At 34.7% G+C, this 12,236-nt stretch overlaps 1 protein-coding gene across 1 annotated transcript in view; it reads left to right on the plus strand.

Moving 5' to 3' along the window:
• cdan1 (codanin 1) overlaps positions 1-11,147 on the plus strand; it is a 74,710-nt gene extending 63,563 nt beyond the window's left edge. Inside the window, exons 22-28 of the mRNA XM_028821585.2 lie at positions 1,048-1,126; positions 2,682-2,878; positions 7,135-7,242; positions 8,413-8,476; positions 9,262-9,452; positions 9,724-9,831; positions 10,358-11,147. Of these exons, the coding sequence (XP_028677418.1) occupies positions 1,048-1,126; positions 2,682-2,878; positions 7,135-7,242; positions 8,413-8,476; positions 9,262-9,452; positions 9,724-9,831; positions 10,358-10,441 (831 nt within the window). The 3' untranslated portion in view covers positions 10,442-11,147. The remainder of the gene's footprint in view (positions 1-1,047; positions 1,127-2,681; positions 2,879-7,134; positions 7,243-8,412; positions 8,477-9,261; positions 9,453-9,723; positions 9,832-10,357) is intronic.
• The last annotated feature ends 1,089 nt before the right edge of the window (positions 11,148-12,236 follow it).

Here is a 12,236-nt window from a genome sequence, read left to right on the forward strand (position 1 = left end):
TAAGCCATTGTTTTTTTCCTCTTTGAATTTAATAATATAAACTGATATCTCAGCATAAATGTGGGGGAAACCAGCCATGTTTAGCAGTCAACATAGATTTACTGTTGATCAATAACGAGAATAATTTAATGTCATGAAATTTAGAATGGTATCAAGGGAAAATGTGGCATTCACTGGTATGCTGCTTTTATGATTATGTTGTTAATGTATTGTCATGATTTTTGTTAATCAAATTATGACCATTAGATTTCACTGTTTTTATTATAATGTATATGTTCATGTTTGTAAGTGATTTAATGTTTAACAGTAAAACAAGTGCTCTGAGCCTGTACTGAATAATATAATAATAAAGATTAATTCATTACATTTATGTAGCGGTTTTCAACGTACTCAAAGTGCTTTAAACAGTTAGTGGGGAAGCACTTCAACCACCACTAATATGCAGCGTCCAGCTAGATGATGCAGCGGCAGCCATTTTGTGCCAGTGTGCTCACCACACATTAGGTGTTAAGATGGTGAAGGGGTGAGAGATAGCCAGTCAGACACAGGGAATTAAGAGGCCATATTGACTACACTTAACAACCACAGAGAGTCATGACATCTCATCCGAAGGACTGCACCATTTTTACAGCACAGTGTCCCCATCACTGCTCTGGAGCATTGGGATCTATGTTCAAACCACAGGGTAAGCACTCCTTGCTGGGCTCACCAACACTTATTCTAGCAGCAGTCCAAGGTTTTTCCTGGTTGGTCTCCTATCCAAGTACTGGCTGGGCCCGAACATCTTTAACTTGAGGTATATGACCTGTTCTGACAAAATAAAAAGCAGACATAAAAGGATATACAGTACAGTAAAATGTTGGATTTTAGGTATTTTATTGGGGTGTAGATATAGTGTGTCAGTAGATATTCGGGAGGCTTCTCAGGAAAATCCTGTCCTTTTTTTCATAATATTTAAGGTCAGACTGCCATAATGATATGCCATTTAGATGTCCTGTAGTCTGTTACAACCAGAGTGCTGATTCTCACTGCTTCAACCTGCGCTAGGTCCTGAAGACCGCTCAAGATATTGCTATACGCATGGCCACAGAGAAAGCTTGCACCTGGCTTGCAGCAAACATTATAGGTGAGTAATATTTAATATGTGAACTCCTAGTGTAAAACTAAAATTAATACTCCAAAATTAAACTTGATTACTTTAGCAAGTAATTTTTGTTATTGTCAATTTTTATTCCAATAAGCATTAATGTTTGGTTATTTAATGCAGTCTTTTTTTCAGAAAACAAAAATGTTTACCTGTGAGTGTCCAATTTTTTGAGTGCTTACTCCCCATATGTTTTTGAGAAATAGCTTTCCGTAAAAATATCTTCAATGTAGCAGCTTCTTAATAATACATATTGTAGGACACATATTGTAGTGTAGTATGTACTAAATTAACTTTTTTTCTGTTTTCCCTTTTTCTGGAAATTTAAAGAGAAAATTAAAGGAGGCAGATTACAACATACAGGCACTATAATTAAAAATACAAATTAACTTCTTTGTATTTTAAAGCATTTTTTAATAATTTTTTTGTTTGCAGGAGCTAAAAGCTACAGGAGGAGTAGAATTCACACAATTTATTTGTAACTCCAATGACTGTTTAAAGTTCTTAAATTTCCTTAAGTAATTCCAAGACAGAAAGAAGCACTGTGTAATTATGTTTTTGAAAATCTTTATTTTTATGCTTCATATCTGAGTAGAGTAGAGAACCATCTGCTTAGATTTGGAGAAGGCATAAAGAGAGAAATGTTATAGTCTGAATGTGTACCAAAGTTGCCTGTCCTTAATGTGTCTGCTGCATTTATTGTCATATTTTTAAAATTGCTGATTCCATCAAAAGAAAGTGTTGATGTCTTACATATGTGCAAAATATAAAACTTTGGTTAGGGTGTCATTGTATTCATGAAACCTTTCAATGTCTTACACGTCTTCTTTAATTCATCCACAGGCATTTCTTTTTTAGTGCTTATTGGCTTCAAACAGTGCAGTAATGTTTTTTTGTTGCTGTTGTCATGCTGTGCCCTTGGATGAGAAAGAAGGGCCTGTGCAATAGTCTGCCTGTGCTGGCTTTTATCCCTTTGACTGTTTTTCCTGTCAGCCTTCAATGTAGTACACAGCGATTGAGTATAATCAAGCAGTGAAAGACAAGATGGTGCTGTTATTGGCTAAATGTGAAAATATACTGAAAACTCCAAGTTAAAATTTGTGTCAAAACCTCTCTTATAGTATATTGATGGGGTCAAAGTTTTAACTCTTGAGTTTTGAAAGAAATTTAAGTGGCTTAGGTAACCCCTGTACACAGCTTGACCACTTTGCAGTATCCATCCATCATCCAACCCGCTACATCCTAACTACAGGGTCACGGGGGTCTGCTGGAGCCAGTCCCAGCCAACACTGGGCGCAAGGCAGGAAACAAACCCTGGGCAGGGCACCAGCCCACCGCAGCACTTTGCAGTAATGTTTGTTTATTAGTAGCCAAGTGTAATTGCAGTTGGTTTATGTTATTAAAAAAAAAAAACACTCTGATTTCAGTCTCGGGATGTTTTGTAGTAGTAATACGTCCAGGCATAGAAACCACAATCGGTACAGAGAAATTATGTCACAGGTTTACTTTTGAGAATTTTTTTCCCTTATTTAAACAGCCTTGACAAAGCGAGAGCTAAAATCTGCCTATGATCGGCTTGTTAAAGCTCAGCGACCAACTGGAGATGGCGAAGCTGAGACCTCTAGAGAGTTTTCAACTTTGCAAATGAGCAAGCAGGAAGAAAATGGGGTTGACTGCCCAGTGGGTTGTGAACATAAAGTTTCACTCCCATCTAAGCTCATCATTGCCCTAAAGGTAAGCAGAGCTATTGGATTATACTCATTTCCACTGTCCTAAGATATATTTTTGTTTACATATTTCAACACTTCTGGGTTAATTTAAAGACAAAATAATTAGCTAATAATAAATCTAATTCTGGAGTTATCCCTAGAATTAGATAAGTTTATGAAGTTTGGCAACATGTTTTACTAGCTTCCATGTAGCAATGTTTGAAAAAATAAAAAGTTATATTAAGTGCCATGTGTGGCCTTCCATATAATATGTGGAAAACTGTTTTCAAATTTAAAATTAACCTCTTTAACAAAACTTATTAAAACTCCAGGGCAACTGAAAGGTTACGGATCTGAGTGTGCTCACCAGTTTTTAGTTTTGTGGTCTTGTGAACTTACGGTAGGTTTTTGAGAGGTTTAAATCTCTTTTGAAATTTGCTTTGCAGTAGTTTGCCTGTGTACTTGCTATGGATTAATAATCATCATTTTTGAACTCTCCTTGGCTCTTGTTGTGGTGTGGTGGACTTGCCACTGTTTTTAAAAGTTTGTTTCTGTGTCAGAGCTTTACTAGGTGTCCATTTAGTAGCTTTGAACTGCAACTTTTCAAAGTGTATAGCTCTTTTCTTTGCTGTATGCTGTGGTTTATAGTCCTCCTTAGTGCTGGGCGGTATACCGGTTCATACCGAAAACTTTTTTATTTTTGTTATGATATGGATTTTTCTTATACCGCAACACCGGTTTAAATTGCCTAAACGACGTTCGGAACGTGGCGCAGCGGGAAACTGTTCACGTGGGGACCTTTTTCACTGCTACACCGCTAAACACAGATTTGTTGCACTAGGGCTCTTTTTCACTGCTACACCACCAAATAGTGGGCGGTAGCATAGGTATGCCGTGCGGTGAAAATGGACAGAGAGTATTCTGAAACTGAAGCAGACGATAAAGTTAAACATAATGACACAGAAGAAGTTTTGCCGAAAAAAAAAAGGAATCACGTCCGTTTCCTGGAGATACTTTGGTTTTAAAAGGTCAGATGTGTAAATACTGTTTCTATACTACTGGATAATACTGCAAGCCAAGTTGTACTTGTTTTTGTACTTGCAAGTGTATGTTTTACTTGTATTGATCCTGCGATGTGCTGGCGACTCGTTCAGAAATGGTCGCAACTCTGAATTGATGGCATAATTAAACATGTATAACGAAGATATTTTTAAAGTTTTGAACACTCCGTCGGCTAAGTTAATAACTAGTTTTAATTTCACAAAGACGTTTATCTGTGCGGTGATTGCTGCAGGCGCCTGCTGTTAGTGCGGAGGAAGTCAGTTTAAGAAGCATAGTGATTAACGACTGGGTCGGGGAACACTTAACACAAAGTATTTGATGTGCTGCATTAACTTGTGACGGGGTTTGAGAAAATCTAGTAAATTAAACATTGATTTTAGGATGAAGTTTAGTTTACAACATTCTACTTTAATTATAAAATAATTCCATAGGGCTATACCACAAACAGCATTATAAATACAAGTTGCAGTTTTTATTATTTATGTATGTAGCTTAGCTTGAAGCAAGGTCCATATTAATGCAGTTTGCCTAAATGATGGTACAGTTGGTAAGATGTCATCACCAAGATTGCACTTGTTTTATTTTATTTTAATTTGGTGAATACTGTGTAATGCACCTGGGCTTGAAGCCTTGAAGTAATGGTGCAGCTATCAGTAATACTATTATGTATTTTATTGTTGTTATTTATTAGTTTAAATATTATGCATAATGATGGTAAAATTGTTTAAAATGTCACTTAAACGTGTCAGTGGACAGAGATTGTTAACATTAACAGAAAGTGTAGTTGGTTTACAAAAAATATTTACTATTTATTCCTTTTCTAAGACGTGTTCAGTGCAATCCAACTTTTGACAAACACCTCTGGATATTTTACTAAGTCTAAATGCCTCTTTGGATGGTTGAAAATATGTTGTCAAAATCATAGTTTAAGCTTTTGCAAAATTTGTTCAATTAAAGGTTCTATATTTTGACTGCATCTGTCATGCAATGTGATTCCTTCTCTTTAGTGCCACCCCCTTAAAAACTATCACTTTATGGGGCCATGCAAACCTGGATTAATACTTGTGTGCACATTAAAATGTCTTTTTGTACGATGTACAATTCTCATAACAGTCTAATAAGTTATTCTTAGCCAGTCTACTGCAGTAATTGCAGTGGAAAATGTGGTTAACATCCACTCATGCATGGGGAAAAAAATACCGTCTAATACCGTGAAACCGGCAGAATTTAGAAAAATACCGTGATATAGAATTTTGGTCATACCGCCCACCTCTAGTCCTCCCGTAATTAATGATGCGTTTGTTTCTGAGTTTTCTCATCTCTTAATCGATATTATGGTCTCCTATGCTAAAGTACTTATTGTTGGCGATTTTAACATACATGTTTGTTGTCAGTCTAAACCTTTGATTAATGACTTTTTATCATTAGTGGATTAATTTGATTTTATCCAGCATATCGTGTTTATTGTTTATTTTATTATAAAGCACTTTGCCTATAGCATTAATGATGTTGTTTTAAATGTGCTCTATAAATAAATTGACTTTGATGCAGTGTGTACCTATTTGACTTCACACTGAAGATATCGAAACATTTACTTCATTGTTGCTTACATTTCATTACAAACTACATGCAAGTACACTATAAGCTAACATTACTCATAACATAATAGACGTGACTGAAAGCAGATCAGAAAAACTGATTTAGAAAAGTGTGTTGTGGTCTCTGATGATTACCAATAATTTTTTGTTGCCTTTTGTTATTAGACTTGTTTTGTAAACAGCATTTTGAATAATATGATAAAAAGGGAATACACTTTGCTTTGACTCTTCTTTTAACATTGGACTTCAATTCAGAACATTCCATCCAACCCATATGGGCAGAGCTGAAGAGTCAAGAAATGAAAAACATATAACAAGCTTGCCTATAATCCTGTTGTGACAGAGACTCATTTTCTTTTGTTGCTGATGATATTGAACTTGCCTGTACAGCAGCTTGTGTGTGCGAAGTGTCTTTTTTTTTTTCTTTCTTAAACTTTTTGCTGTTTTGAGGTTTGCTTCTGTAATAGCAATAGGATGCTAAATAAAAACAGCCTGTTTTTTCAGTGCAGGTGTTTAACCTCTTGTAACACACATGGCATAGCTAGAGACAGTCTCATGAGAACATGGACTCAATGTACAAACTCTGCATGGGTGGTGCCCAGGCTAGGATTTGAACGCAGGGCTGTGAAGCCATGGTACAAGAGTGCTAACTACTACATGAGTGGATTACCCACTTCTTAAACATTAGGACAACTTTTTTGAAGTGTTTCTAGCTTTCACCCTAGTTTAAGTACAGATATATCATAGTTTAAGTACAGATACATCATAGTGCTTTATCATATCCTCTGATTCAAGAAATGGTACAATTACTAGGCTTAAGTGCAGCCTTTCACACAAGTGACCTTTTTGTTTCCTTTTGTACATTGTGTACCAAATTATTGCTTAGTGTGGAGGCCCGTTGTTTATTAATGCTAATAGGACAACTTCAGGGAAGTGGGACTATGTCTTGCCACTGCTGTAACGGAACATCACATTTTGTATGAGAACCTGTTACATTCTCTGGGAGATGGTGCAAACTTCATATAGCCAATGATGACACATTAAGACGTTAGTTGTCAGCCTATGCCAAGATGCCTCTTGGTATCTCTACTGTCTCTGTTATTTACATAAAACAAGATGTTCTTGGATTCATCATCTTGTCGTTTTTGGCATTTACTATTTTAATTACCAAATAAGATTGACACAACTTGGATGATCAAGAAAATTTTTAAAAAGCAAGAGAATGTTGTTAGAAGGTCACTCAGCAATATCTGCCCAGTCCTTTGGAACACAAACCATTGCTAAATCAAGGGACTCTGGATTTAACCCTGGCTTAGGTGCATCTGAAAGTTTCTAATTATTTTTCTCGGTGACCTTATAATGGATTTGGCAGATTGAGAAAATAGATGAATATAACCCTTGTCCACATTTCATAACCAAAAATGTTGAGTAGATTTTTCATTGTTTATTATTTGGTACAATACTAGACTTACTCTATGAAACCTTAGTCTTAAGAGAGTTGCAATTCATAAGTTGAAACAACCATTTACCCGATCTTCCACAGTAGAAATGAGGGACAAAAAGGTACAATCTTCTGTCTTCATTTTGCATGTCATTACTCCCTGCGTTTCAATGTTTACAGGAGGTGCTGTGTGTATCTCTGGGCCCACGGAAAGAAGACGAACATGTTGATTACAGGAATCTCCGTGACCTTCTACATAATATCAGAGGGACACTTATCTGCAGAAAGGTGATTAAGCTTTCTAGGTACAATTTTACTTGCTATAGAAATTCTACCTTTTTTGTTGGTACATACAACTACTACCACAGTTTTTATGTCCCAGGTAAAACAGCAGGAAATATTAGAGAAATGTAGGTTTGTTTTTTCTATTATAATGTGATTGGAGACTGATGAAAAGTTAATTTCTGGTTCCATTTAGTTTAATTTCTGGTCCTAATTGCAGCATATATAACGTGACATGACAAATGCTTTGAATGAAATTAGAACATATATTCTAGATTTATTGTGGTCACTTCCAACAAAAAATCCTGCTGAATGAACTAAATATTCCCTAGCATTGTTTTTTAAATCACTTCTGTTGCAGCATTTCAGGGTGGTAAAATGTGACAGAGATATACTGTATAAATGTAGATATACACATCACATTGGATTGTTCAGTTTATGTTCAGGGGTGCATAAAACAAAGTCTGTTGAAATTTCAATGTCACTGCTGTAATTTCTGTTGTACAACTCAATTAAAAGAACACTATACTAAAATAACAAGCTTCTATTCTTGATATAAATAGTGAGAGTTACGGTAAATCAGAGTAAGGTTTGTGAGCACCTTATAATTAATGTCTGTGCTTCCCCCACTAATTTTATTAGTCTGATGAATTTTAGGAAGTCCAGCCTTTTGCAACCTTCGTGAACATGATATTTATTTATTTATTTATTTGTTTATATATATATATATATATATATATATATATATATATATATATATATATATATATATATATATATATATATATATAATATACTCACACACACATCCCTTAAAGTAACGCCTGGCTAAGATATTTACAATTTAATGTGTCAAAGGTTGGATTTTAAAACTGATTTTTGAAACTAAAAATGAAATTAATTTCCAGCTACATATACAAATTTCAGAACTGGAGTTGTATAGTCTCTCTTTCTAGGTCTAGTTATAATTCACACTTCCCTGTTTTGGATTGGATTACCTATAAAGTAGTAGTAAAATGGTTTGATTGGCCTGATAGTACAGCATTACATTAGTTAACTTTGCTTGTTGGACATGAAAGAACTAGCTGCAGGAGAAAATAGTTAAGAGATCATTTTAGTCTCTAAAAATTGGTCTTTTCTCATTAAGAAAATCTGTCTTGTTTTATTTTTATTTAGTTTATCTTGCCTGTTCCTGAACAAATGTTGGCTCGATGTACTGTGATGCTGGCATGTGAATTGGGTAAGGAAATGTGAGATCTTTTTCATATAGACCTCTAAGAAGGATCTGAGGTGGCATACATTCAGTTTAGTTTGTCTGCATGAATCAGTGGTCTTCTAAATGCTTTTTATTTTGAGACCATTTCATACTGCACTTGGTGCTTTTTCCTTTTTTAATTCTTGTTTTCAGTAGTGTGCAACTGTTTGTCTACTTTTGCTTTTGTGAAAACATTTAAATAGTCTGCTGTAGAAACTATAGGTGTAGGCCATCTTTTATACTCGTTTTGTATATTTGTTTTAAAGCCCCTCTGCTTTACATACCATTAGATTGTTTTTGTAAGAGAAATAGGTAAATGATCAGGGATCCAAATTTAAAAATCATTTCTTTAAGAACTTTTAAAATATTAGTGAAAGGAGATACTGAGTCTTAAAACAAGGTCATATAGTGATGTGGCAAAGCTGATTCCGAGGCCATTATCTCCCTGAAATGTAGACATACACTTCTCAAAAGTAGTTTGGCATGTAGCAAGTACAGTACTAGTTTTGTCACACTGTTTTTGTATGTTCATCATACACTTTGTCAAATATGGGGAGTGTGTGGTGCTTGCAGTTTACAATTACAGTTTGGAAGTCAGTCTATAGTTTTGCTTATATCAAGAAAATCCAAAAATCTAACAAATTAATGATTTATGTCAGACTATGTGTATATTTAATAGATGGTCAACTGTTTTTTAAAGTAAAGAACAGTTTTGTAGGAGTTCCTGAAATTCAGTTCTCAGTGCGAAGTGCATATCTTGTGTTTTGTAGTGTCAGGCCAGCTCCCTCTGCTCTGTTCTGAGCTCCATGCAGATGAGAGGACCATCAGTCAAACACCAACTCGGATGCTTCTGAGGCAGTTGCTAAATCTGTGGAAAGAAAACTTCCACACTCTTATCCCTTTCCAGCTTCTCTTCAGCAATAAGAATGTAGCTTCTATACTGGAGGCTAGCAGCACAGAGGTAGTCTTTCACTGTTGTTTTTATTTTAAAATATATGACAGAATATGTTAGGATTTCACAATTGAGTGGGCAGATTATGTCTGCTGTGTATTTTATAGTAGTTCATCTACTGTATACGAATGTGATTAATTAAAACACTCGGCATGTAACTGATGTACAACCAGATAGTGTTTGAGACACAATGTCATTTCTAAATGAACATTTCATAATTCATCATCAAAATTCGTAATCCACATTTAAGAATAATTGATTCATCTTTACACACTTACAGAGGGGCCACTTCTTATTCTTGATGTGTGAACTACAGAAGCAACAACTGTTGGCAACAGAAGAAGTGAAGCAACATTTGGAGTTTTTGCAGTCATTTTCCTGGCCCGTGGTAAGTCATGGTAGAGCAATAAAAAAAGCTTTATGCATTTAGTTTATGTTATAAACAAATGTATTAAAATATATACTACTACTAGAGCCACGATAACATTGAGTGGTCACACTTTTATTATCAGACTTGAGTGTTTTTTTAATATCTAACCTTAATATGAAACTGATGCAAAATTTAACTCCCAGAAGTACAGTTTTTATTACATGCTAAATAAAAGCAATAATAATAATAGTTCCCAATGAAATACTGTATATGCTGTTCAAATTATATTACAAAACAAGGGTTTATGTTCTTAGTTTTTTCACATCAAGATATGTCCATTTAAGTAAATATAATAATATGAAAGCATGCCATAGACTTCTAAAATAAACAGTAACTGAGAATGTTGTAAAACTGAGTTTCAGGTAGGTTTGGCCCAGCAATGGACATTTTATAGCTTATTTTAAATTATTTTGGAAAGTATATATGTTTTATTGATGCTGAAATATGATCGCCTCTTTTCTTGTCTTTTTTTGTGCATAAACAGGAGTTTCTTGTAAAAATTGAAGAGGCTTCCAGACAAATAGATCAAGCCGTGCAGGAACCACTTCAAAAACCCATTCTAAATTGATAGAGAAGAGTGTCGATCTTTCCAGTTTGCAAGTTGTTGTATCCATGCAGAAGAGATGCAAGCTGCTCACAAACGACTCTCTGAAATAAAAGCACTTTCCTGTATATTGTATGCCAGATAGCCATTCAGTGGAAATTTTCCTTTGCACTTTTCAGCATGTCACATGTACATCTCGGTACAAAATCTTATTTTTCATGCAATGGCAATGAACCTTATGTTAAATTTGCACATGGTCAACTGTTAGTCACTTTAAAAAAGCCACATACAAAATATTAAAGGATATCTTTTGGGCTTGTCTGGTAGCACATCCTATATTGAAAAGTGATAATGCACCTTAAAATTGTATCAAAATAATAGGCACTGTGAAGTTTTTCCCACCAGCTTTATTTTTAAAAGGAAAGCATGTCTACTGTTTACTGGATTAAAAGGCGGTAGTCTGACAAATGTCTGCTCCTTATTTATCTGGTTTGCTTCATCTAGCTGGATAGAACATTCATATAGGTGATTTCACAATACATGAAAAATTTAGACAGATCTGCATTTGGATTTCACCTAACCTCTGTCCTTCAGATGCTGTTTTTCACACGTTTCTGTCTTGTTTTTTTCTGAGTAGTTCATATTGGACATACTGTATATATCAAAATTTGTAAATCCTTTAAGATAAATTTCACTTTGTAATCAAAGAAATAAAAGCTCTTGTACAAAACTGTTTAATGTTCCACTGTTTGTGTTGAAATCTGAAGAGTCCTCAAAATCATGAGAATAAGTGCACTGGCCAATATTAATGAAACATTCCTGACTTGCATCAGAGGGAGCTGAAATAGACGCCTCACGACCTTGGAAATGGAAAAGCGTGGCGCAGAAAATGGATTTGCATAAATTGTTTTAGATTGATTTTAACTATAAGAATTTGATCTTCATCCATATCCTAATAATAGACTAAGTGATTCAGATTAAACAATAAAGATTGATATTGAGCTTTTTACTGTTTTTATTAAACACAGGGATTTAACATTCACCATTTTTGTTTAAATGTGTGAGTCTTTAAATTTAGAAACTTTTGGCAACTCCTTTAATAGTGCAGAATTATTGTAAAAATGTCTGTACCCAGTTATCTAATCCATGCTATGCTAATGCCTCATATTGTGCGATCAAATCATCTAATCAAAGAACCTACTGCAATATACTGAAACAACAGCTAATGAGAGCAGCGGTTTACTTTATACAAATCTTTGTCCATCTAATTACTATTATTAAAAACCTTCATACAGAATATTTGATCTGCTTTAGCTTCCAGTTTGAGCCCATTTGCATCTCGTCATATTGGCTATACAAACAGTTACAAAAACTTCAACGTATAAGAGCAAAGATATAAGCAGAGAACACACTTAAAATTGTCCATCTCATTATCTGTCTTTAGCCTTTGTTTTATTTACTACGAAAAAGTACTCGGGATGAGCAATTGCTTTAACTCATTGGTTAAGTTGTAAATTGTTCATTTTTGATATGATTTGACCATCAGGCTCTTAAGAAGGAAACGTTTTCCAGAAAGTGTTGATTTAAGAGAAGCTTTGAATATGCTTTCAAATATCTTAAGTGTTTTGCCAGTCCCTGGCTTCATGCTCAGTAGAAATACCCTTGAAAATGCTGTCTCTTTCTTGAAAAACTTGTATCACATCTGTCATAACATTAGCAGCAACAAATTGATGTGCCAATTGTCACAATTCACATAACTGTATGTTCTTCTCTGCCAAAGAAACTAGATCCACATAAGCTAGCATATTGCTCCAGTAAC

This window comes from Erpetoichthys calabaricus, chromosome 16, assembly GCF_900747795.2.
Source record: "Erpetoichthys calabaricus chromosome 16, fErpCal1.3, whole genome shotgun sequence".
Taxonomy (NCBI): domain Eukaryota; kingdom Metazoa; phylum Chordata; class Cladistia; order Polypteriformes; family Polypteridae; genus Erpetoichthys; species Erpetoichthys calabaricus.